This window comes from Colletotrichum lupini, chromosome 3 (assembly GCF_023278565.1).
Source record: "Colletotrichum lupini chromosome 3, complete sequence".
Classification (NCBI taxonomy): domain Eukaryota; kingdom Fungi; phylum Ascomycota; class Sordariomycetes; order Glomerellales; family Glomerellaceae; genus Colletotrichum; species Colletotrichum lupini.
In genome coordinates this window covers 3,611,261-3,636,139 of record NC_064676.1, presented here as the reverse complement: position 1 = coordinate 3,636,139, position 24,879 = coordinate 3,611,261, and the positions used below count along the sequence as shown (strand labels likewise).

Here is a 24,879-nt window from a genome sequence, read left to right as displayed (position 1 = left end):
GATGCGGTGTACATGAGTGTGATTTAGGTGTTGGGTGGGATCGATAAGTCTTTTCAACAGACAATGACGTGGCAATACCCGCGGGGATGACCGGAAAAACAGGGGAAGGTTAGGGCAAATTCAACATAGGCGTTCTTTTTTCAACACATCTCCACGGCGTTTTGCAAGCGGGTTTGGGACTCAGGGAAAAGTAAGGAATTCAACAGATACCGCTTTCAGGGATGGGTCCTGAACGGATATAGACTCAAAGAGCCCCTTAACGGGCCATGGTCTAATGTAGTATGTTCATGAATACATGAAATTGCAAGGTTCAAACACTTAGTCTCGTCGCAACGCACTCTCGTATTTAGTGATTGAGTAAGACAGCAGAAGGAATGTGGTACAATTGAAGCCATTCCAACGGATGAACACTGTGCTACAGAGTTTGGGGTCGTTGACCGGTTGGTGGGTGACATGAGCAAGGGACGTCGGTTTTACCTACAGGCATAAGCATTCGGATGCGACCTGGGGTGCCGTGCTCGGTCGCATGTCCTAGTCAATAGTGACACTTTGCAAAGTTGAAACCCCCGCTGCCGGGTGAGCTAGTCTTTACAGAAGGCTTCGAGAAAGAAACGGCGCTTCATTAACCAGAAACTCGGTTCGCAACTTGGCGAGGACCGGTAAAGGGAGAGGAATAGAGGGGTAGGTAGGTTGGACCATTGGGGTGGTGTTGGACGGCTGCCGATTCGGTGCCACGGAGAGGAAGGCGGGGGGGGGGCAAGTCGGAATGACGCCACTCGGGGTGGACCCACTCCGAACAGAGGCCGTTTTCAATTCAAACTTATTCCCGTTCAACAGGAAGGAGCGAGGTAAGGACCTGCAGAGTGCAACAGGACTGACGCATGGCATTCTGCAATTACTCAGCAAGCATAAGATGGCTTCATTGAGGAAAGAGCAATTTACCTACTAGATTTCAATCGCCGTTCAGAAGGTGGGCTTTAGGGCGTCTTGATAGGGCGTTTCGTCGGATAAGGTAGGAAGCACCGCAGGCTTTGAAATGGACGCACTTTAGACCGCGCTGATAAATCGACTTTGTTGCTAAACGTGTTGCTTCGATAGACACCCCCACTGTCCTGGAGCATTGAGCCTAGAGATAGAGGTTTCGATCCAATAGCCGTTTGATTTGTTGCTCGCCATGCTCCATATCGCCTTCTAGATGCCGAGGTGTTTGTTACCAACCGACCTTACCCTGCCCACTACCCGCATCGACAGCTTTACAAATCAGGACAAGTCTCACTCGACTGCTGTGACGACACGGAATATAGGTTCCCGGGGTTCGATCCGGCGCTTTTAGCCTTGTAGACAAAACCCCTTGACGACCCTTCTCAGATCTATCTTCCTGCCCGCTTGCCTGTCAACAGTTCATCAACTCGAAACCACTGGCCAAACGTCCCACCCCCTCCGCTTCAAACGAAGCATCGCCAGAAAACGCCGCAAAACACGGCACCTTATCCCCGCATAATCACCCTCGTCTCTGGTCTCCTCTACGCAGGCAAAAGAACATTAACCCCCCGGACGACAACCATGACCGGCACCGCCAACAAGGCCGCCCCAGGCGTGCCGTTTTACACCCCGGCCCAGGAGCCCCCCGCCGGCACCCCCGTCGACGCCCCCGCCGCCCCGACGCTCTTCCAACCCCTCCAGATCCGCGACCTGACCCTCAACAACCGCATCTGGGTCTCGCCCATGTGCCAGTACTCCGCCGACAATGGCCACATGACGGACTACCACCTCGTCCACCTGGGCCAGTTCGCCCTGCACGGCGCGGCGCTGACCATCATCGAGGCCACGGGTGTCGAGGCCCGCGGCCGCATCTCCCCCGAGGACGTCGGTCTGTGGCAGGACTCCCAGGTCGCGCCGCTGAAGCGCGTGGTTGATTTTATTCACTCGCAGAACCAGGCTGTGGGTATTCAGCTTGCTCACGCCGGTCGCAAGGCGAGCACGTTGGCGCCGTGGATTACGGAGACCAAGGGCAAAGCTCTTGCGCTGGAGAGCGAGGGCGGGTGGCCCGATGACTGTGTTGCGCCGAGCTCGATTCCGTTTACCGAAGGATGGGCTACGCCGCGGGAGTTGACTCTTGAGGAAATTCAGGGTGTGGTGACAGCCTTTGCTGAGTCTGCTAAGAGGGCTGTCGAGGCGGGTGTCGATGTCATTGAGATTCACGGCGCACACGGCTACCTGATTACGCAGTTCCTCTCTCCTCTGACCAACGTAAGTTCTGACCCCCTCTTGACCCTCCCATAATGATACAATGCGGCACAGAAAATCCTAACATAACTCCAGCAACGCACCGACAAGTACGGTGGCAGCTTCGAGAACCGCACCCGCATCCTCTTTGAAGTCATCAAGGCCGTCCGCGACGTCATCCCATCCGGCATGCCGCTCTTCCTGCGCATCTCGGCGACAGAATGGATGGAGTACGACGGCAAGCCCTCGTGGGTGGTAGAGGACTCCATCAAGCTCGCCAAGCTCCTCCCCGAAGCCGGCGTCGACTTGCTGGACGTCTCCTCCGGCGGCAACAACGAGGCGCAAAAGATTGAGATCTCGCCGTATTACCAGGTCAGCATCGCGGGCAAGATCCGCGAGGCGCTGGCCGCGGAGGGTAAGAAGCTGTTCATCGGCGCCGTGGGCATGATTTCGAGTGGCGAGATGGCGCGGAGCATCGTGCAGGCCCGGGGCTCTGGTTCTGCGGAGGCGAATGGGCATAATGGTGTTGATCAGGGCAACGCGGCGACGTTGGAGGTTGACGAGGAGCATGGGCAGGTGACGCAGGCGGACGCGGTGTTTGTGGCGAGGCAGTTTTTGCGGGAGCCGAATTTCGTGTACAAGATTGCGGACGAGATTGGGGTGAGGATCAAGTGGGCGAATCAGTACCACCGGGCGCCGCGGAGGAAGCATTGACTACATGGTCGGAAGAAGGAGGGCGCGAGGCTCTGATACGAAAAGGAGATGGTGGTGATGATGCAAGTGGGTGGAGAAAAGAGACGAAGATGAAGCGATAGTAGTCTGCGTAGAACCCAGATGAAGACAGACAGATAGATCACCGCCTCGAGGTGGAAAGAGAAGCATCCAGTAGATGGATGCTGAGCGTCAAAGATGGCTAGACTTTTCAGAGTCCTGGAATAGATTTTGAGTAATGTACATGTTTCCACCGGCTTGACTTTGACACGTCTGATGAATCTTGGGCCCATCTCCCTCTGACATTTTTATCCTAGCGGTTGATAAACAGATTACCCGTGCGAGGGAGATTCGACACGTGGATAGAATCTTGTTAGAGTATTAAGAAGTCGGAGTTGATTTGATCTACTTGATCAGAGTGGCGGGCATTTTGAGACGACCTTGTTCCGACGGCTAATGGCGACGAAAATGTCATCTCTGTTGATAAAGTGACTGTATCTGGCATAAGAACCTCTTTTCATCAAGATTTCATACAGTACGTTCATCTTCTTTCACGGGTTATTATATTGCCTTTGTTCGGTTAAGAATACGTGAATAATGATTGTCCGTGTTTGATAAAGATATTTAGTAAAAATATATCTTATTTATTCTTATAGCTCTCTAATTTCAACATCTATCCTTAGTGTTTACTCATCTCGCCTACACGATTCATGAACGAATACGTTGACGAGAACCGCTTATGCCTAATAGAGAGGAGAGGGTGTAGCTAAGTGAACAACCAGGTATATTATATAAGAGGCTTTCCCCCTTTGGTCACCAGGGGAATCAACAATAATCAGGAGGCCCATTCGTGGATGGTCACATCGCAGACGCGATTGTGGCACTCTCGGTATCTGAGCCGTCGGTGGTTCCGATCTGGACTCAACATTATGTGATAGTCTAAGGCGTTGTATGGAGGACTCTGGTACCTTCCTTATGCCCGGCAGTTGAAGAAGCAATGTCTCCAATAAGTTGTGGCTGGCTTTTACGTTCGCTAGTTGACCAAAAGGCTTTTTCTTGTATAGTTACTTGGCACACACCTCTGGCTTCTCATTATCTTGACTCCTTGGTAGGAGAGCCCATTGATAGCCTGGACGAGATGAGCAAAACATGGCAAGAACGTACCTAACGTCACGGAGGGGGTCAGGTAGTTGGAGACTGGAGCTCACCACCACGATTATAGTAGCGGAACTTGAAGTGCACTACGGAGTATTTGAGACTCTATCTATTATATTTGATATCTGAAAACAACTTAGAACTCTGGCAATATCGTGCCAACCTTGTGCTTCGCCGCCAACTCGAGAATGACCTTGCCCAGAGACAAGTCCATGATGCCAATACCGACACTCTTGTACACAATCAACCCTTTCTCAAGCCACTCCCGCAGCAACCCCGCCTCACCCTCATCCGCATTGCGAAGCTTATCAGTAAACTCACCCACCTCGACAATCTTCTCAGCGGGGATCTTGGCCTCCACCAGCTCGCCAGCCTCCAATAAACACGCCTCGCGACTGTCCACGAAGATGACGCCGTCCTTCTCGGCCCCGCCTTCCGTAGAGGTGAAGGCTCCGAGGGACGTGTCAACGACAGCGCGGAGGAAATCCGGGTCGAGCTCCTTCATGTTGAGCTTGTACGATCCGATGGCCGAGATGTACCGCGTCTTGGCCGGGCCGCGCTCCGAGGTCAACCACTCGGCCGGGAAAATGCGCTGCGTGGACGGCGTGGTGCAGAAGATGACGTCGCTTTCCTCGACGGCGGATCGCAGCTCGGCGTTGCCTGGCGCGCTGTCCGGTGTCGCTTCGACGACGGTGAAGGTCACCGAGTCGGTGTTGCCCACTCCGCTGGCCTTGCTCATGGCCTGGAGCCGCTGGATGAGCTTCGCCGGGCGCTCCTTTGAGCGGTTCACGATGGTGATGGTCTTGATGTCCTGCCCGCGGAGGACGAGTGCTAGTCGGAGATGCCACAGCGCCTGCTTACCGGCGCCAAAGACTACGATGCTTGCCGTCGCCTGGCGGTACCTGTACAGCAGGATAGAGCCGAGCGAGGTGCGGAACGCCGTGAGTTCCTCGGCGTTGATGATCCCTACAGCTTTTCCGGTGCCGTCGCAGATCGTGAGGACGCAGCGGAGGTCGGTGGTCGCAGAGTTGGGCGGCGGGAGGCCCACGATCTTGACGGACATGCCGCCTTCCATCGTGGCCGGCATGAAGAGGCCGGTGGTGCCGTCGGGCCTGACGACCGCGGCGCGGTGGGGCTGGTACTGCGCTTCGGGGCCGACGGAGTAGGAGAGGAATGCGTCGGTGAGGACGTCGGACATGAGGGCCACGTCTTCTGGGCCGAAGCCCTGGAAGAGCTGCTTCACGTTGTTGTCTGATAGGACTGTGAAGGCCATGTTGGTTGCGGATGCGATGGACTGTCAATGAGTGATGGCTTGAGAATTCGAGAAGAGAGTAGCTCTTTCTGATGGTCCTCTGTTCAAACGAAACCTCTGAACTTTTCCTGTTAGAAAGAAAGAACTGAAAAGGCCTTGGGTGAAGTGGTACGAGTCTCGGTGCGGACGGAAGTAAGCCGGTGACGCTCCGATAGTTTTGTACTGTGGGGATCCCGATCGGTCCCCTGTCTCCGTGGCCCGATCTCGGATGCCTCGCCTCGGCGCCTCGGCGTGGCCCCCTTTCGGGATGACTTGCCGGTTCGAATGAATAAGGTAAGCCGCTTCTGCCCGCAAGTTGCAGCATCACGTTCAATGCAAAAAGTCTGTGAAAATAAGCACCATCGGACAAACCATCCGACCTAATCATTCCCTCGTCTTTGCATCTCGAGAATAGTCACTTAGGCGTTTCTTGATGTCTTGCTGTCGAACTCTCCATCATGCAAGCCACCCGATGAGGCAAAAAGCCACAGGAGTGCATGTGAGTTACACAACAACGGTTTCCGATCAGGCCGTCTTTCGAGTAACAGAACAGGGAGCTGCCAAGCCTATAAACTACGCCGAGCTCTTGACAGAAGAGGACAACACTTCGCTGTATGTAGGGCATCGTCATAGTCAGGTCATTCTATATCTCATCGAATCAAGCTGGCTTCAAGCCGCACTTGCTTCGCCGTGCCGGCAGGTGGGGGTATCATTCGGAACCGACTTGCGCCAGGGCCGATGCAAGATGGACGATCAGTTGACAGGCTTAGGCTGGCTGGCATTGACATCTTGCATCGTATCGGTTATCGCAGACCCCCTTCCCTCGCGCGTTGCTCACGAGTTCCTGCCCAAGAGAAGGAATAAAGGAGCTCTTCGGCAGGATATTGCCAGGTTGTTTGAGAGCTCAGCAAAGATGGCTGTGTTTATTCCGGCAGCAGTCAGGTTGCATTAGGATATGCTGGCTTCAACGGAAGAAATCAAATGTGACTTGGGCATTCTCTATTCAATGGGCCAGGTGCCTTCTGTTACATTGAGACTTCGAGTCAGGAATGTACGAAGTTCCTCGGCGTCAAGTATGTTAGACGAAGCAAAATCTCATACTAGAACACCGAAGTGTAGTTCGGCCGCTTTGAGAGTTCTTTGGCAGATGAAACGAACGTCCCTGTGTTGAGCCCAATGATCGGACCGCTAATTACTGCCCATTCAACCCTCCCACACCCTCACGTTGATGAGGGGGGGACAATACGCGACCACCACACCATCTCGCAAAGTGTCAGAAAAAGCTGCCTTTGCCTAACACTCCGCCGATGGTACGGAGATATAGCTATCCTCCACCGGTTCGGGGGAATGAAATTGTCAGCAGATTAGCGTTTGTCACATCCGCCGTCCGCCTTCTGATGATATCTGACAGTACAATCGCTCCGGAGAAGGCATCCAAAAGCCGGCGCCGTAACAGTAAGCAAAAGCAGCCGTGCCCTCGCCGTCCGTCCGGCGGCGCAGCAAAGAGAAACGGCGGACTTCCAGAGACCAAGGTTCAAGAAAAAGTCGGGGGACCGCGAGGTCTTCGGCAGGTTTTTGGCCCCCAACCCCACCAAAATTCCAGAGAAGATATCCGCCTTCTGTGTCACCGTGCCATGGTTTACAAGTTCATCCCCGCCCGTTGCGGACTTGAGGCGGGCCAAGACGCGGACAATGGACGAAGAGCGAAAACGGGCGAGCAGCAGGGATGCCGCTTCTCGGGGCCCGGGACAACGCCATATGCCCGCTCATCTGCCCGTTCGAACCAGAGAGCGCAGAGGTGCATTGGCGGGACTGCGCGTGCGTGGTGTCGCTTCTGAGACAATCTCTGCACTCTTGGAAACAATGGAAACACTACTGCGGTGCAACGTCCAACGTCGAAGCATGGCAACGTCGTGCATATCCGTGTCGCTGTATGTCAAATTGTCATGAGAAAAAAAACCTGTCAGTGCCTCGAAAAGTTCTTGGACGGTCGACTAACATCTTAGACTGACTTCATACCCCGGCAAACGCTGCCGGTCCAGATCCCCGTGCCAAGATGAACTTGGTGGCCCACAGACCATTGACTCCAGTAACTCAACTTGAGCCCCAGTGCCCCAGAATTGTCAGTGTCATAGAGTTTACGAGTCTCGGAGCCGAACTGCCCTCTTCAGAAAGAGACGACTTGTCATGACACTCATCGTAAAACCATGGGGGGCAACAGTAACACGATGCGGGAAGGATCAGGCATACCCGTTTCTCACCCGCCCCTCCCTGCAACACGTCGACTGCCGACAGGTTCCCTGGCGGGAACGACATGGCCTTCCAAGCCTCTTCTCGTCCTCAAAAAGAGTGGACGAATAATAAGTTCCGACGAGTAAGGTTGGCTTCCTAGTGGTAGATTGTAGATGGGCACTAGTCGATCACCCATGCCGGGGAACTATGACGCGCGGCGGGCCGTGGTCGCTGGCGCTGATATTAGCCTGCCTCGCATTCGTGTGAGTGCGTAGCGAAGATGGCCCTCTCGCGTACTGACAGGCGCGGAGGTTGCCCATTGACCATTGTACATTGAGCGTCTCGTTGCATTATGCAAGACGGTCTCTTGACGGCTCCGCGTGGGGAGGGAGGGGGAAGGGGGAAAAAGAAAGAACCTGCGCCTTGTTTGAAGTTTTGCCTGCCAACGGCCTGGCCTGCGGATACCATGCACTGCCAATGACCGGTAAGTGTATAGTAAACATTGTGACGTTGTAATCTGTAGGGATTTGAGGGCCATACTGTCATGTCGTACTCCCATACTTTGGAGTCCATATCGATGAAGACGGTCCGAGTGGCATATAAGAATCCCCACTGCCCTCCGTGTTTGAGACCTTGAGAAGACTCTATCACCATACTCTACTACTATTCTTGCAGAAATCTCCTATAGAAAGCAGCGGCGAAAACCGATTCGTTCTCGGCAGGTTGCGTGCCGACGTCTCTTCTCTTCTAGACACACAACATAGAAACAGCACACCCAAGATGCTGTCAGATATTCAACCCGGGAGCTCCAGGCTCTCGCCTTTTATCCTATGGCCTCTAGTAGTAATCTCACTCGTAAGTCGACATATCCTTGAGCATGCTAATCTCATAGCCTATCTTTTCCTCTACCACCACAGAGTTGAGCAGGTTCCTAACAGTCTCAGGTTGTCATCGGCCTCCTCCTTCAAATCATCTACAACGTAACATTCCACCCTCTCTGCAAATACCCAGGCCCCAAATTATGGGCCGCTACCCGTATCCCCTACGCGTTGATGGGCGCCCGCGGCCAGACGCACAAGGAGATTCTCGCTCTCCATCAGTACTACGACGCCGAGATCATCCGCGTCTCGCCTAACGAGCTCTCCTTCCAGCACCCAGACGCGATGAAGGAGATTATGGGCCACCGCAAGGGCAAGACCGAAGAGAACGCCAAAGACCCGGACTTCACCGACAAGAACCACATGGACATCATCTCGGCCAACCGCGAGGACCACTCCCGCTACCGCCGCATCCTGTCGAACGGCTTCTCCGCCAAGAGCATGCAGGAGCAGCAGCCTATCATCAAGAGCTACATTGACCTCCTGATCGAGCGACTCCACGGTATCTGCAGCAAGGGCCCTGTTGATGTCGTGGCGTGGTACAACTACACCACCTTTGACATTATTGGTGATCTCGCTTTTGGACAGTCTTTCGGATGCCTTGACAAGTCTGACTACCACCCCTGGGTCAAGCTGATTTTCACCAACATCAAGATGATATGTTATGTCAACATTGCCAGGGGATTCAAGGTCCTTGAACCTATCCTCAAGGCCTTTATCCCCAAGGAAGTCATGAAGAAAGGCATGTCTCACAGGCTGTTCGTCCGTGAAAAGGTCGACCAGAGAGTATCTCTCGGCACATCGAGGCCTGACTTTGCGGAAACCATGCTGAAGAAGGGAGCTCAGGTGAGTGCATACTCCATTAATTGTCTCTGGATACATACCTTGGCACAGACGAGCAAGCGATTCCACCTTGTTCGGTTCTCGAAAGCTGACACGACATCTTCTAGCCAATGAACATGCCAGAGATGTACGAGAACGCAAATGTTCTCATCGTCGCCGGCTCCGAGACAACAGCGACAGCCCTGTCTGGCTGCACCTACCTCCTTCTCACCAACCCGGACAAGCTGGCTAAGCTGCAAAAGGAGATCAGGACCTCGTTCCAGAACGAAGATGAGATTGACCTCCTCAGCACCGCCAAGCTCGAGTACCTCCACGCCGTCCTCGAGGAGACTCTGCGGTCTTACCCTCCCGTTCCCGTCGCTCTGCCGCGTATCACGCCGCCCTCTGGACAAGAGATTCTTGGACAATGGATCCCTGGAAATGTGAGTTCCCAGAAGCACCCTCCCCCTTTCCCCTCTTCAACCAATTTAACACCCACATCTCCCCTCCAGACCACAATCGGCGTCGCTCATTGGGCCCTCTACCACAACGAAAAGATATTCTCTAAGCCTTTTGAATTCCACCCGGAGCGCTGGCTCGGAGACCCGGCCTTCGCCGACGACCACCTCGAGGCCCTCAAGCCCTTCCACATCGGGCCCCGCAACTGCCTGGGCATGAACCTCGCCTACGCGGAGATGAAGATGATTCTCGCCAAGGTCATGTGGAACTTTGACCTCCAGCTGGCTGCTCAGAGCAAAAATTGGATCGACCACGACGTCTACCTTCTCTACAACAAGCCGCCACTGATGGTGCACTTGACGCCGGCGGTTAAGGCTGCAGAGTAAGCGGGGGCGAAGGATGGTTGATGGGTGCGTGATTTTGTGTGTGGCATTTGGAAGCCTTGCTTTTTCCTTTTAGCTTGTTGAAGGCCCAAGACATGGTGTTTGGTTTGGAGGCTGTTTTGGGTCGGTTAAACTCAGATATAGACCAGGTCAACTAGCAAACTACTTTCCTTCTTTCGGGTCTTTCCAACGTAATATGTGACAGATGATCTCAGTAGCTACAAGTTGTTTCCACTTACCTTACGTTTCTCTGCCTTCTTAGAAAAAGGCCAGATATTGTGCCGGAGCCCTCTCATGGACCAAACGCATTCGTCTGGGACTTTCAGGAGTTCGCACCGCATTGTTTATAAAGACCTTCACCCTGGAGAGAACTCATAGCCCTGGCATATAGTCCGGAAGAAGCACGCCCAGAGGTATACAACACGGCTGAAAGTCGATAAATTGTAATTGAATACTGCCACCTCTTTCTTCCATGCCTGAGTAATCTACAAGATGCAATACTCCGGAAGCCATGGAGTACTTAAGACACCAATGGGCTTTGCCCTTGGACAGAGAATATCATCAAGGTGATAAGGAAGATCTGAAGTCTGAAGCCTGAGGGCCAAAACTGGTCACGGTTACCCTCATCGCCGCGTCTCAGTGAAATATTTGAATTCCGTTACTTTGCGCCAGCGAAACATCACATGCCGGGAGTTGGTGCATGCTAGTGAAGCTCGCTCCCAACATGAATAGTCTTATCAGAACGACATCGTTCAACCTTAAGGATACGCCCAATTGATACAAGATATCTACCGTACCGTCTCAAAGACACTGTACCAATTACTTGATAGTAGACTGCCATTTATTCTAACTATATTAAGCTGTGAAGTTGCCAGGTCTATGGGCAGCAATCTCCTGCCCAAAAACATTTCGTGGACTTTGCTGGAGACCTTGAACTTGATCTCATCACAATCACGCGGCCGCTTCGAAGGAGTGCGATCAACAGTCTGCATGCATTCAGTGAACATGTAGGCCCAGACAACCAATGGTCAAAAGGTCGAAATGCCTAAGACTTATATGATAGAGTTGTCGATGCTGTCTACCACCAATTAAAGCTCACTTCGAGAAGCGGTCTGCGCGCCATCAGTGCTTGGCTTGCTTCAGCCGCTGCCGGTACCCCGCAACGCGACGCATGCGACAGAACGGCCCGCCCCGGATCCGAAAAGAGCTTCAAGCTGGAGGAATAGCTGGTTCCCAGGTCTTCCATACGCTGGAATGAACTCATTTCTTGAACGTCGCCCGTTTCTTCCACGAGTGGCTGAGCTGAAGTGAGACGAGTCTCACTTCTCTGGCAGAAAGGGACTTGCATTCCCCTTTACCCCTCCTCCCCTTCACCTTTACGGCCGGCAGTTGAAATTCCCGATAAGTGCGAGTAAACTCTCCTCTAGTTTGTTGATACACAGGTCAACTCTGGGACAAGCGCACGGAATTCACGTTATCGTGTTGAACCACGCTCAATCAAGTCTCGAATTCCTCCGTCCGCCTTTGCACGGCCAGAACACATAGCTCACCCACAATAGAGATGATCATCAAGGGAAGAGGAAAGGGTTGAGGAGTTAAAGCTGTATGTGTTCGTCAGAGTCTGAGTCCTCAATAGCCGAGAACAGGGTCAAGGAATGGCCACTGGCCGCCACTCGTTTCTCATTTCACGACGCCTATTCGAGGCCACATCTTCTAGGACTCTTGACTGTTCCAAAGCCGGCCAACCTTTTCCTCGTCACTTCAGCCGTAAACTTGACTGGCGGTCACCTGCCATTCGATACCTTATTCTGAAGATCTCGTTCTTCTTGCATTATCGTCTTTACCACAAAAGAATGCCAATGCCATATGTTCGAGTCCGCGAGATATGTCTCTTTTGCTAGCACATGGGAGCGGTGAGTTGACAATGATTGTACCTCAGCAAAAGAGGACTATCTCAGATGACGAATGCAACATCGTGAGGGGTAACGAGCAACATTGATCCTCGACAGTACTCGAGTCCAGAGCGAGGTTATAAATTCGCCTTTCTCACCCGGTATCATACGTCTTGAGCATCAAACATCGACATCTTATTCTTCTTCTTCAAATTTTGCCTTCGAATCAAGACGTCAAGACAGCTCTCAGCTGAATCTCAACCATCATGGCATCCGGAACGTATCCCATCAAGGGTCTCCCTGTGCCAACTGGCGGGCCAATTCCTCAGCGGGAGGAGATCACGGCCTGGCGCAACAACACTGAAAACGCCATTAAGGTGTCACTGTTCATCCAGGCCATGAACATCTTTCAGGCTATGGACCCAGACGATAAGCTCTCTTATTATCAGGTAGCTGGAATTCACGGTCTTCCAGCTCAGTCTTGGGACACCGACCCAGCTCCCGACCCGAATCAGAAGATACCCATCAATGGCACGCCAGAGTTCTACTGCCCCCATGGATCTCTCATCTTCCCTACCTGGCACCGAGCCTACCTCGCTCTCTTCGAGCAGTTGCTCAGTGGTATCATGCAAGAGCAGATTCTCCCGACCATTGCGGACAAGGTCGTGCGAGAAGTCTGGGCCTTGGAGGCTCAGCGTTGGCGCATGCCTTACTGGGACTGGGCCGCGCCTCAGGAGTATATTCAGTCCTGTGGAGTACCCGAGATCGTGTCCCAGCCCAACGTCAATATTATTTCTCCAGGAGGTGCTCTACAGTCGGTACCGAACCCTTTGTACAAGTTCTCAACTTCCGTCATCAGTAAGTTCAAGGGGACTACACCTGTCATGGGCAATTCCATGGCGTTTGGCAAGTGGGCAATTCTGAACGATGATGCGGTAAGTCGATGCCTTTCAGAATTTAGTCCACCCTTGGAGTATCGAGCTGATTTTGTGTAGTTCTCTGAGTGCTCAGGCACTAGCCGTTATGGGATCACCAACCAAAAGACTCCGACACCGAAAGAAGCTTTAGGCGTCGAGAACAACAGCTCCGTTGCTAATGCTCTCGAAACACCTCAATGGGTCAAGATGGAGGGGTCGAGATTGGATCCTGATATGAAGGGTTCTCTCCAAGATCAGGTCCATCGCCTTTTGACTCCGGGGTACTTCGCAAACTATGCCACTTTTGCTACTACTGAATACGCCGACAATGATCTCAACCCCCCTCCCGCTACCGGCTGGTCGTCTCTCGAGTTCCTCCACAACTGTATCCACGTCTGGACCGGTGGAGCAGATCTTAGCCCAGGTATGGGCCACATGTCTGACCTCACGGTTGCCGCATTCGATCCTATCTTCTGGCTGCACCATTGTAACGTTGACCGGCAACTGGCCATTTTCCAGAAGCTCAACCCGGAACATTGGTTTGATGGAGGATCTCCAACCAAAGATGAGACAGCAGATGGTCCTCTGCACCCTTTCCATTCTGATACAAACGCCACCCTCGTTACGTCGAACGTCGTGAAGGACATCACGAGCTACGGCTATACGTACGACAACCTCAACGTCCCCGTTGATGATTTGAAGAAAGCCATCAACGAGAAGTATGGCGGTCTTCGAAAGCATCTCAACAAGAACCCTAATCTGGAAGGACGGACGAATGATTACCTCATCAACGTCCAGTACGACCGGTATGCTATTCAGCCCCTCCTTACATTTTGACATCTGCTGACTACTATTCCTCAAGATTCGCCTTGAATGGAAAGAGCTATGCCGTCCATTTCTTCCTCAAAGGAGATATTCCCAGCGAGCCTTCCAAATACAGAGGGTCGCCTAGTCACATTGGCAGCATCCACACCTTCTCAACCAATTACTGGACTGCTGGCAACAGGAACGGGGTGGACTGCCAGAACTGCCAGAGTCAGCAGAAAAGGGGAGTCAAGGCCAAGGCGCAGATTCCGATCACCTTGGAGCTGTTGTTCCGCGCTGTGAGCAGCGATGACTTGTGGTCGGATCTAAGGAATCTCGAGTCCAATCATGTTCAGCAGTATCTCGAGCAGCACTTGAAATGGGTTGTTGTTGCTGTAAGTCTTGCGCTCCCACGAAAAGCCCAAGGTCGTGCCTCGTTGCTAACCAAATTGCGGGACAGGTGCCAGGAGAAGTTGTCCAGACGGAGAACCTCCCGGGTCTCAAAGTCGTGGTTCACGCAGGCAAGGGTCACCACCCGGAGGACACGACTCAACCGTCCAAGTTCCACAGCTACAGGCCCATGTGGAGTGTCACGCATGGCAAGGCCGGTGGAGCGCGGCGCGAGGATAATGTCGTGCATCCTGATGAGCTTCAGGGCTAGACTCGGGCATGCCGGAAGACGTCGCTCCGGGTCGGTTGAGATCCACTATACCGTTCGGAGGGCGGAGCGGCTCCGGGGCTTGAGTTTTCGTGAGACGTGGCTTCCGACACCGGGCGGTGAAATGGTCTTTTTCATCAATATCTACTACAATAAACAAAGTATCCATTACCCTAGGGTTCTCGTGAAGTAAAGCAAGGTCTTCGGCCTATGAAATGACCGCCAATCCGGTAGCAGTTTCTCTTCCTTGGTGTCTGCATACCTTAGACACGTGAGGTAAACCGGCAGTTGGTCGTAAATCTAGGACCAACATCTATCTATTCTCGCTGATCCGTCTGAAGAAAACCCACTTGGTTCGTATCGTCCAGTGAGCGGATTGGTAGGGCCGTCCAAGGACAGGGTCTCGAGTCATGGAGTCGGGCACTGCGACAGTGGCATCCGGGGTAAGGATTCGCTGTCGCTTACGGGTTGTTGGTCACCGACTTCTCGCTGTCGCATTGATACGAATAGTCTTGAGGTGAAAATAAAGAGGGGTATTTGAAAGCTACGGAGTTTCTCTGTTGTGGTTTGGCTGTCTTTACTAAATAAATCAAACTTTATTCCTGGGCATGAAGACTGCTTGAGTGAGCGGAGAGCAAACCTGAAACCTTCACAGAATCGTTGTCATGCCTTCGCCCAGAAGGAGCCCTGCGTCATCGAGTCCCGCTCAGCCTCAGTCGCCTCAAGACCATACCGAGAATGAAGCGGTACTGGCTGCAGAGGAGGTGATGAGTCCAACCTGTTGTTCGCAGTGTAGATATACTGATATGAGAATCTGCAGGCTGCCGATGATGCCACATCGGATTACGGAGTACGAAGATTTGGCACTGCCTCAAATATTTGGCAGACATGCTGATGATCGATAATGTAGGGTACCGCATCGTCAACGACGAGTGTAAGCGCCTCTATTCTCGACTATAGGAAGGAGAACGGCAGGACATATCATCGGTACAAAGATGGGAGTAAGAGCTTTGCTCCACCGAGACACCTTACAGTGTACAGGCTTCTGACGGACGTCTAGAATATAGCTATCCTAACGATGAGAGAGAGAACGACAGACTGGGTGAGTCTTCATCGCTGTGAAACGTCCAGAGCGGCTTCTCACGTAGGTAGACTTGCAGCACAACCTGTGGCTCCTTACCTTCGACAACCGCCTGGGTACCGCACCGCCAAATGACCCAGATTTTCCCGTCAATCGAGTTCTGGACGTCGGTACTGGAACCGGATTGTGGGCTATCGAGTTTGGCGATGAACACCCGGAAGCTGAAGTAAGCCCAAAACAGTCTTTGATCAAAACACCAACTGACGCATTCCAGGTTCTGGGCATCGATCTTTCAGCTGCTCAACCGGAGTTGTGAGTGTTCCCTGATCTACGCCGTTAGGTGAAGCTGTGATTATGAATTGACCATCTCAGCGTACCCCCGAATGTGAAATTCGAGATTGACGATATCGAAGAACCATGGACGTTTTCGAGGCCGTTCGACTACATTCATAGTCGTCTAATGACATCCAGTCTCGCAGACTGGAAGAAATATCTGCAAAACTGTTACGAGTGAGCGGAACAGTGTCCGTATAGTCAGGAGATCAGACCAGTCAACTAACGCCTTCAGTAACCTCGCACCCGGCGGCTACCTCGAGCTGAACGAGATGGACCTAATCCCAACCTCGGACGACGGAACCCTCACCGACGATCTCGCCTTCACCAAGTCCCTGAGACTCCTAGGCGAAGCCATGGGGAAGCTGGGCCGTCCGTACCAGGACATACCGGAGCTCAAAGACATGATGGTCGAGATCGGGTTCCGCGACGTCGTCCTAGAGAGGTACAAGTGGCCGACCAACTCCTGGCCGCGGCATCACAAGTACAAGGAGCTCGGCGTCTGGCAGAACGAGAACTTGACTGCAGGTATGGAGGGCTTCATCATGGCGCCCTTCACGCGGATCCACGGGTGGTCGAGAGAGGCGGTCCTCGTGTTTCTCGTCGATGTGCGGAAGGACATCAATGATCGAAATATTCACGCTTACTTTTCAGTGTGAGTTTGACGGCTCTGAAGCTCCGAGGGGATTCACTGACTGAAATTAGGTATTCTGTATGGGGAAGGAAGCCGGCGGTGAATGAGGGAGGTTGAGTTTTGATGGAGGTTCTCATGACTTGCAGTTTCGTTCAGTTTCGGCAGGATTTGTGCGAATGGCACTCACCCATCAGAAGTGGGTGAGCTGTTTGGATGGTTCCCCGTGCCTTTCAGTCCGCCTTGTTCTCAGAACATCTCATTCCGCGTGTAAATACCTCGCAGTATCTTCTGCCCATCATTTCTCAATTGCAAACTGGCCAGGTCATGTGTTCTGCTGAGAAACGAAGCCCGGGCGTGGTTTAAGATTCATGCTTGACTGACTCGCCTCACTATGCCATTAAGATGCGCGCCCTCTTCTAACCGAAAGATCCGACGAACCTCCGGCTCGATTGTAGTTCGAATATTAACAAGTATACGGACACTGGCATGGAGATGAAGAGGGCAATTGGTGAGAACATGCACCTAAGGCTCTAAGCTGTGATCGTTGATAACAGCTTTCCGCGAGAAGCCACCAACCAGTAAAGGAAGGTTGCAAGTGAGGCAAGGGATGGCCTGCCAATCAGGTGATGGAAGCTCAGAGCTTCAAGCAAGGTAAAAGTTGACAACTCCCCACCTTCAAGTCCCTTGCCTGAGAGCTCTTCGGTCTGTATTGTGTCTCGTGCAGTATCAAGATATGAAGCCACCACTCACTCTTTGCAGGAAGTTGAGGGTTCGTATTCACCATGAACGGAATCCACGCTCGCAACCAATGTAAAACACACGGAGGCTAAAAGCGGGTTGAAGCTGGAGCTACCCAGGTACTCAGAGAAAAGAGGGAAAAAAAAGACTTAGGCGTTCGTGCCGAATTCAGGGACAAAGCCGTGCAGGGGCCAACCGCCCACACGCAGTATAGGTAGTTTAGAACGGGCAAGCGGCAAGGCCTCAGTGGCTCAAACGGATGGTTGCAGTCCACCGCCTGCGGATACGTACCTCGAACCGTAAACTCGTGGGCGGGCACATTGAAGCTTGAAGGTGAGGTGGCTGTTAATAAGGTGCAAATATAGTGGAGGTTACTGCTGGTGCCGCTGGAGACGGAGGCTCTCAACTGTGTGTGAGATGTGTGTGACCGGTACTTCTTCCCCTCTTGAGTACCTGCCCAGGAGCGGGCGAGCACGGCAAATATCCATGTACCGAAGAGAGGTGCAGGTACATCCCAGCGACCTACCCGTTCTGGGTGCTCTGGTCTAAAAAGTGGGTACCTCGGACCTCTGAGCACTGAGCAGCCATCGCGGGAGGCTCGAAAGGACACATTGTACCAAATCTGAAGTCATCCACGCCATTCAGGCCAGCTTGCCCTCCGGTTTCTCCATTTCGTTCCCTTCGACACTCAAAAGTCGCTCCCCTTCTTTTTCGACACACCAAACCAAAGACCCTCCACAGCTTACGGCTCTGCCACGACAACTCTTCTCCCAAGAGCGCCAACGGTCTACCTTTGTCAATCCTTTCCTCTACCTCTCTGTCTTTCTCCTTCGTCGCAAACCCTCCCACCCCCAATTACCTTTGCCGAAACGTCAAGGTCAAGGCCAGCCCTCGGATCTCAACTGCGGTCAACCCTCTTTTTTTTCGCCTCACGGTTTAGACCCTCGTCTCTCCACCAGCAAACTCCGTCATTTTCGACGACCACAACGACGACTCGAAAGAAATAGAGTCGCCAGATCGAACAGCTGGTCTGTCTGTACCTTTTTGTGCAACAGCCACGTCTACCTCTCCCACGACCTCACTCCCTCCGTCGATCTCCCGCTCCCCACGATGGCTCAACAGAGAGGCCCTTCCTACGGCTTGGGTGCCGGTGGCCCCTCCGCCTCTTTCGGCGGTCCCAGTGGTGACAGCTCCGAGTCCAGTCCCTTGGATATGATCCGTCAACAGACAAGCAAGATTGAAGACATGTTGGACACTCTCAGCGAGCCAATCAAGCCGTGAGTAGGAACCTCGGCATCTTGACAGGGAGCTGTCGGATCGCTCGCCATCGCGTGAGCCATGTTGGCTAACATTGCTCGATAGTTACCTGCCCGCCATTGGTCGCTTCCTGATCGTCGTCACCTTCCTCGAAGATGCTCTTAGAATCATTACGCAATGGAGCGACCAGCTCCTGTACCTTCACGATTACCGCCACAGTATGTCTGCAATGCTAACAATATCTGCGCCAATAATTGGATATGCTAACCTTGTACAGTTCCCTCGGGCATCACCCACCTGTTCCTCATCGTTAACGTTCTCGCCATGGTCGCATGCTCCACTCTCGTCATTATCCGCAAGTACTCCGACTACGCGGTCGCCGGCCTTATGGGCGTCGTCGTCACGCAGGCTCTGGGATACGGCCTGATCTTCGACCTTAACTTCTTCCTTCGCAACCTGTCAGTCATTGGTGGTCTTCTCATGGTCCTCTCCGATTCGTGGGTTCGCAAGACCAAGGCTTTTGCTGGTTTGCCCCAGCTTGACGAGAAGGACCGCAAGATGTACTTCCAGCTTGCTGGCCGTGTTCTGCTCATCTTCCTTTTCGTCGGCTTCGTCTTCAGCGGCTCCTGGTCCGTCTGGCGCATCATCACCTCCCTGGTTGGCTTCGTTGCTTGCGTCATGGTTGTTGTCGGTTTCAAGGCCAAGTTCAGCGCCACTCTCCTGGTCCTGATTCTCAGCATTTTCAACATCCTTGTGAACAACTTCTGGACTGTAAGCTTTTCCAAACGCCAACTTCCAATGCCCTACGTGTGTATGCTAATGATTTGTAGCTCCACGAGCACCACCCCCACAAGGATTTCGCCAAGTACGATTTCTTCCAGATCCTCTCTATTGTCGGCGGTCTTCTGCTGCTCGTCAACGCTGGACCTGGACAGTTCTCCATCGACGAGAAGAAGAAGGTCTACTAGGAGAAGAACTCCTGAGGAGGAAAAACACAAAAGCCCAGTTTCGGAAGGGCTGATCTCATACATTTGGGGAAAAGAAAGACAGAAGACGATCAATATCATCTAGTCGCTTTCTTGGCATTACGAACGGCATTCAAAAGGCTTGCAACCTTGTTCCCGCACTGCAGTTGCATTTTTTGGGCGTTGGGTCAACGGGATCCCATCGCCGCATATATGATGGGTAGACACAGAAAGGATTCAATAGTGGGAAAAGGACAGTTTAAGCAGCGCGCTTAGGAAATGGAGAAGATATATTCAAGTTCATACAAGTCTCTGCATCCGCTTTCACCTCGTGCTTACTGCTCAATGTCTTGCTGAAGGTCTGTCAGATAGTCTACCAGCTGAAGCTTGAGAACTTGTGGATTGTTGACCCCTAATCCTGGTCGAAGGCGTCCGCCAAGCTCCGGCACTAAGGCGAAGAAGGGGGCTGGAATTGGCTACTCGGTCGAAGTGACTTGCATCAAAGGGTGGCTACAACAATGAGGGGAACACAACCGTTCGGGTAGACTCTTTGCGATTGGGTGAGATTTGATGTGGATCATATGCAGGTCTTCAACGACCCCTCTAGGAACCCGTATGCAGGATGTCGAAGGACTGGCTTCATATGTTCCCGTTGCTTACCTTGTTCCTTTTCAACTATCCTCATTTGTTTTTCATGACCATCCAAATCCTTGTTTGTCAAGCCTCGGTTTGGATGGGTCCAGCTGAAATTTAGGACTCACTCGGTTTGCCTTGGATTTTGCTCATTTCAGCTCCAGATTGGACCACGCCGTGGGATACCTCGATACCGTCCCGTCGTTGAAGAAAGCGGTGTAACCTCACTCTGACCCCTCCTCTCCGTGTTCCCACGTTGAGAGATCGTTGGCCCATTCTCAACGTAGTACGACGATTTCGACTTCAACAATCGTATGCAGGAATTCGGAAATAACCTACCTCAGAGACGACACCCAAAGTCCTTTCTTTAACATTCAAAAACTCAGGAAAGATCACCTAGCACCAAAAGAAAAAAAAGACACAAACCAACCCCTCCACCCAGAAAAAAAGCAGAGAACTATTACCCAACATCTAACGGAGGGAAAACCCAGGGAAAATTTCCAACAACTTCCTGTTCCCTCGCAAACATGGCCGAGGCAATAGGCACAGCAATAGGCGTGGTAGGTTTCCTAGGCCAGCTCTTTGACGGCTGCGTCAAGGCCTACGGCTACTTCTCCGCGGCCGCCAATCTCGACGCCGACTCGCAGCGGCTGCTGTGTAAAGTGCGCATCGAGGAGATGCGCCTCGTCGTCTGGGGCCGCGGGTGGGGCGTCGCCGAGGGCCGGCTGGAGGCGCACCTGAACGGGTTCAGTCGCGAGGCGGGCGATCCGCGGATGGCTGGGTTGGCGGAGGGGATCATGAGGGAGTTGCACGCTACTGTTACGGACTTTGGGAGGTTGAGGGAGAGGTATGGGTTTGTGGAGGATGGTAGTGAGCGGGGGAAGATCGGGACGAGTAATGGTGATGGTGAGAAGGGAGGGGAGGGGAAGAAGAGGGATTGGAGGAGGGAGATCTCGAGGAGGGCGAAGTGGGTTATTGCTGGTATGTTTATCTCTATTAATGTCTTGTCGTGTGCATGTTTCCAGGTCGCTGATCAATGTGTGACGAAAGACAAGGAAAAGTTCACAAACCTACTGACGGACTTGAAATGTGAGCTCCTAATATCTACACTATCCACGCCACACTCACTCCCAACTAACACCCAAAACACCAGACTTCAACGACGGCCTAGAACAACTCTTCCCACCCCGCCTCCTCCCCTCCCTCCACCGCTCCTGGCGCCACTCCCTCCTCGACTCGGCCCGCCGCGACGTAGCCCAGCTCGCCCTCCTCGAGTCCTCCTCCGCAGACTCCTACCCGCAGCTCACCGCCTCCGCCAACCTCAAAAAGCTACGCATCAACCTCGACGCCGAACCCCAGGCCTCCTTCCGCCCGACCTTCGCCTTCCGCATCCCCCGTACGGACCTCGATCTCAGCTCGTCCCCGCCAACGACGACGCCGTTACTCTCGCCGCCGTTACCAACATCCCCCACCCCCGGAGCCGGTACCAAACGCCGCAACTCCTCCACCGCAAAACAAGCCTCATCACCCTCCTCATCCTCCCTGAACCTCCTCTCCCTAACATCAACAACAAACACAACCCGCACCCACGCAACACACACAACCCACGGCCCAGTCCTCGTAGAATGGGTCGAATACGACCCCTCCTCGCCCGACGAACGCTTCCTCCACCTCCGCCGCCTCGACGACCTCGCCCGCATGATGCACTCGGCCTCCTCCAACCACCCGGACCTACACACGATAGACTGCGTAGGCTATACCGACGACACGAACAACGCCCGCTACGGCCTCGTCTACCGCTGTCCCATGCTCGCTCAACCATCTTTACCTTCGGACTCCCTGCCCACAAAGACCAACCCCAAGACCAAGGCCACCACCGACACCGTAGCAGCAGCAGCAGCAGAGTCACCACAGCCACAACCAGCAACATCCCACTCAACCCTCCACACCCTAATCTCCTCCACAGACCTCAAAACTCCAGACCTAGACGACCGCATAACCCTCGCATCAACCCTCGCCTGCGCCCTCTGGTCCCTCCACTCCCTAGACTGGCTCCACAAGTCCCTCTGCAGCGCAAACATCCTCTTCTTCCCCTCCGCCGCCTCCCTCGCAGCGACCCGCGCCACCACCGTCTCCGCCGCCGTCGTTCCAGATATCGGATCACCGTACCTTGCCGGCTTCGATGCCTCACGCCCAGACTTTGACGCCGAGATGAGCGTCAATCCGCGGAACCCCAGCATCCTCGACCTCCACAGAGATCCGCGTTCGCTGGGCACTGGCCTCGGGAGGAAGCAGTACTGCAAGAGCTATGATGTGTACAGCCTGGGCCTAGTGCTGTTGGAGATTGGGCTGTGGAAGGTGCTGCAAACATACTACAAGCCGCATTACTCGGCGGAGAAGTGGAGGGATAGGGTCATTTTGCCAGTCTTGGTTCCAGGATTGGGTAGCAAGACCGGAAAGCTGTACAAGCAGGTGGTTGAAACGTGTCTGACAGCCAATGATGACATGTCCAGCAGTGAGGCTGGGCAACTCATGGAATGGGTGGTCACAACGTTAGAAAGCATACGCACATAGGACCCTAGATATTGACTACGACATCAGCGAAAGTCAGCTCGTGTAGTCCATTGGTGCCAGGACACAAGGGGAGGAGGAACACGAGGCCGGCGCCTCGGTTGTCATGCATTCTCTGATAGCAACTTGTAGTGTGTGAAGAGTGTCGAAGGATGGTGATCCACAAGCAAAGGTGATACGCCCCCCTCCGTTTCCCAAATCAGCAAAAAGGAAAGAAAAAATGATATAAAACAACACCGCCAAGGACCGTCGAGTTGTTTGACTGTCTTCGTCCACGGACGGCTCAATCCGGTTTCCTGTCCCCTAATCGCCCCTGCCATCGCACAAGATTCATATCAGGTCGTGATACTCTCCAGGAGAGGTTGAGTGAGTTTTCGGGCGTTTGCCAAGCCAAAACCAGCGAACAAGAAAAGTTGCGCGTCTCTGCACCGTAAGAACCCCCGACCAGAACAAGGCTTGAAATTTTTGGCGGGTCATGTTTTACAACGACCCACCACCTCAAGCGCAAGTCTGGGCCCGGAGCGAGTTGGGGAGCACTCCGTCGGCGAATCGTACACCGGTTCTGGGTGCGCGCCCGGTGATGGTCGGCTTGCCCTTTCTGAGGATCGTCTTCTGATCCGGAGAAGTGGTTCGTTTAGATGAAGAAATAGACGGGCCTGCAGACGAGGTAGGTGTCTGGAGGCGTGCCGCAGACCCGTCGGATTGTCAATCGATACCGTGCTGTGTCTTGAGCTGCGCTAAACGAGCCTGGCGAGCCTCGAGGTCCTCTTTTGACTTGAGCATCTTCTCTGGCTGGTGATACAGAACTAGTCATCGAGTTAGTATGGATCCACAATTGTTGAAGATGATCGACAAAGACATACCGATGAGGTATCGGTTCTGGAAGTTGAAGCCGTTTAGCTTGTCGCAAGCTTGCTTCGCATCCATTACGTCTTCATAGACAACGAAGGCGGTACCCTTGGTGCCGCTTGCAATGCCCTGACGGACCTGTCTGTAGTAGGGGTCAGTAATGATGTCGAGGAAGGCGGTGTTTGTCATCGACGGGAGGTGCGTACCGAATTGGGCCGAATTTTCCGAACAGGTCGAACAACTCCTCTGGAGTTACGTTGTAGCTATGTCGGTGTCAGTCATTGATGCTGGCCGTCGCGTGGGTCATTGTCGAAGGATTGGTAAGGCTTACCTCAAGTTCTTCACGAACAGAGCTCTGTACGACAACCAGTCAGCCATGTCTCTCCCATCAAGTAGCACGCCGACCAGGGTAGGTAGATATCAATCGAACGGAGCACGGAATAGTAGGATCGAGGTAGGTAGTAGGCGAGGCCGGACGGAGGTGGTCGGCATGGGCCGTGGGGTGACCTTGGCCGGCGGCCGGAAGTCGTGTGCGGCCAAGGCAGGGAAAAGATGCAAAGATATACCAGCCTAGCAAGTAGGCAGATTCGCGACTGGAAGAAATCGGACTTACCGGTTGACTTCTGGGGCTAATTTACCGCCGCGACTACTCATCTCTCGATGCTCGGATGACGCTGAGAGTGTTCGATTCGGGTTGGTGAACGCTCGTGAAAAGGACAAGGACGCGCTGGGGGGGTGTGTGGTGAGGGATGGACGGATGTTGGGATAGGATCTGGAAGTTCTTAGGAACAGCGAAAATGGGGAGTAGGCAGTAAATGAGGCGACCGGCTGGCGGGAGGCAAGGATTGGGCGAATGCGTCCACGTGACATGGTTGGCCCCACAGACCGTCACGCGGTGGACCACTCATCATGCGTTCCCCGTCATGGAAGGAGTGGACGCACCAAGACACTTTGTACTGGGACAGTGCAGCAGGCACGGCAGGCCACACCTGCACGCAGATAGGTTGCGCTGGGGAACGGCACACTGCACACCGTAGGTACTGGGTACGTACCCGCTTCGGCTTTCCGCAGACGTGGCACCCGGCGAGCAGACACGCAGAGTGCGAAAGACGAAAGGCGCACCCGGGGCACCGAACGCCTATCTCGGTCTCCGCTCACTAAAACAACACTCGCCGGATAGACTTTGGCTGGCTCATGTCACTGCCACCCTCGATGTCACTAGGGTAATTGAGTAAATCTGGAGGAAAACTCGCGCACTTTTGCCATCTCGATAATGTCTCCGCTGATGGTGGCCAGGCACCTCAAAAGATTGGAATGCCATTTGCTGGTATGCTGGCAAGCTTGGTGGTGTAGGTGCCTCATGCTAACGTCTTGATGTTTCCAGCGGGAA

At 53.4% G+C, this 24,879-nt stretch overlaps 8 protein-coding genes across 8 annotated transcripts; 6 read left to right on the top strand and 2 right to left on the bottom strand.

Annotated features, from left to right (window-relative positions):
- Nucleotides 1-1,195: 1,195 nt before the first annotated feature.
- CLUP02_05868 (NADH:flavin oxidoreductase/NADH oxidase) lies at nucleotides 1,196-2,940 on the top strand (the record flags this gene model as incomplete). The annotated part of the gene is made up of 3 exons (XM_049284873.1): nucleotides 1,196-1,285; nucleotides 1,369-2,250; nucleotides 2,323-2,940. 3 exons carry the CDS (start codon nucleotides 1,196-1,198, stop codon nucleotides 2,938-2,940), a joined length of 1,590 nt encoding a protein of 529 aa, XP_049142016.1.
- A 1,288-nt stretch (nucleotides 2,941-4,228) lies between these two features.
- Nucleotides 4,229-5,365, bottom strand: CLUP02_05867 (shikimate/quinate 5-dehydrogenase; the record flags this gene model as incomplete). Its single annotated transcript, XM_049284872.1, has 1 exon — nucleotides 4,229-5,365. The coding sequence occupies one exon, from the start codon at nucleotides 5,363-5,365 to the stop codon at nucleotides 4,229-4,231; it is 1,137 nt and encodes a 378-aa protein (XP_049142015.1).
- A 451-nt stretch (nucleotides 5,366-5,816) lies between these two features.
- Nucleotides 5,817-6,335, top strand: CLUP02_05866 (uncharacterized protein; the record flags this gene model as incomplete). The annotated part of the gene is made up of 1 exon (XM_049284871.1): nucleotides 5,817-6,335. One exon carries the CDS (start codon nucleotides 5,817-5,819, stop codon nucleotides 6,333-6,335), a length of 519 nt encoding a protein of 172 aa, XP_049142014.1.
- A 355-nt stretch (nucleotides 6,336-6,690) lies between these two features.
- CLUP02_05865 (uncharacterized protein) lies at nucleotides 6,691-7,221 on the top strand (the record flags this gene model as incomplete). The annotated part of the gene is made up of 1 exon (XM_049284870.1): nucleotides 6,691-7,221. One exon carries the CDS (start codon nucleotides 6,691-6,693, stop codon nucleotides 7,219-7,221), a length of 531 nt encoding a protein of 176 aa, XP_049142013.1.
- Nucleotides 7,222-7,809: 588 nt separating this feature from the next.
- Nucleotides 7,810-10,160, top strand: CLUP02_05864 (cytochrome P450; the record flags this gene model as incomplete). The annotated part of the gene is made up of 5 exons (XM_049284869.1): nucleotides 7,810-7,878; nucleotides 8,291-8,470; nucleotides 8,560-9,339; nucleotides 9,444-9,758; nucleotides 9,828-10,160. The coding sequence occupies 5 exons, from the start codon at nucleotides 7,810-7,812 to the stop codon at nucleotides 10,158-10,160; spliced, it is 1,677 nt and encodes a 558-aa protein (XP_049142012.1).
- A 2,155-nt stretch (nucleotides 10,161-12,315) lies between these two features.
- On the top strand, nucleotides 12,316-20,291 carry CLUP02_05863 (SURF4 family protein; the record flags this gene model as incomplete). The annotated part of the gene is made up of 33 exons (XM_049284868.1): nucleotides 12,316-12,984; nucleotides 13,045-13,772; nucleotides 13,829-14,165; nucleotides 14,231-14,352; nucleotides 14,426-14,589; nucleotides 14,663-14,699; nucleotides 14,770-14,871; nucleotides 15,084-15,192; nucleotides 15,249-15,278; nucleotides 15,339-15,429; nucleotides 15,489-15,530; nucleotides 15,581-15,735; nucleotides 15,784-15,821; nucleotides 15,882-16,019; nucleotides 16,078-16,497; nucleotides 16,633-16,743; nucleotides 16,932-16,984; nucleotides 17,031-17,099; nucleotides 17,157-17,245; nucleotides 17,310-17,396; nucleotides 17,484-17,547; nucleotides 17,676-17,742; nucleotides 17,799-18,121; nucleotides 18,174-18,246; nucleotides 18,270-18,491; nucleotides 18,577-18,689; nucleotides 18,749-19,242; nucleotides 19,302-19,430; nucleotides 19,518-19,679; nucleotides 19,736-19,833; nucleotides 19,865-19,942; nucleotides 20,024-20,173; nucleotides 20,234-20,291. 33 exons carry the CDS (start codon nucleotides 12,316-12,318, stop codon nucleotides 20,289-20,291), a joined length of 5,622 nt encoding a protein of 1,873 aa, XP_049142011.1.
- A 305-nt stretch (nucleotides 20,292-20,596) lies between these two features.
- CLUP02_05862 (uncharacterized protein) lies at nucleotides 20,597-22,643 on the top strand (the record flags this gene model as incomplete). Its single annotated transcript, XM_049284867.1, has 3 exons — nucleotides 20,597-21,050; nucleotides 21,120-21,158; nucleotides 21,223-22,643. The coding sequence occupies 3 exons, from the start codon at nucleotides 20,597-20,599 to the stop codon at nucleotides 22,641-22,643; spliced, it is 1,914 nt and encodes a 637-aa protein (XP_049142010.1).
- A 495-nt stretch (nucleotides 22,644-23,138) lies between these two features.
- Nucleotides 23,139-24,359, bottom strand: CLUP02_05861 (RNA recognition domain-containing protein; the record flags this gene model as incomplete). The annotated part of the gene is made up of 8 exons (XM_049284866.1): nucleotides 23,139-23,296; nucleotides 23,357-23,446; nucleotides 23,504-23,631; nucleotides 23,696-23,752; nucleotides 23,821-23,844; nucleotides 23,927-24,059; nucleotides 24,128-24,216; nucleotides 24,280-24,359. 8 exons carry the CDS (start codon nucleotides 24,357-24,359, stop codon nucleotides 23,139-23,141), a joined length of 759 nt encoding a protein of 252 aa, XP_049142009.1.
- Between the last annotated feature and the right edge of the window lie 520 nt (nucleotides 24,360-24,879).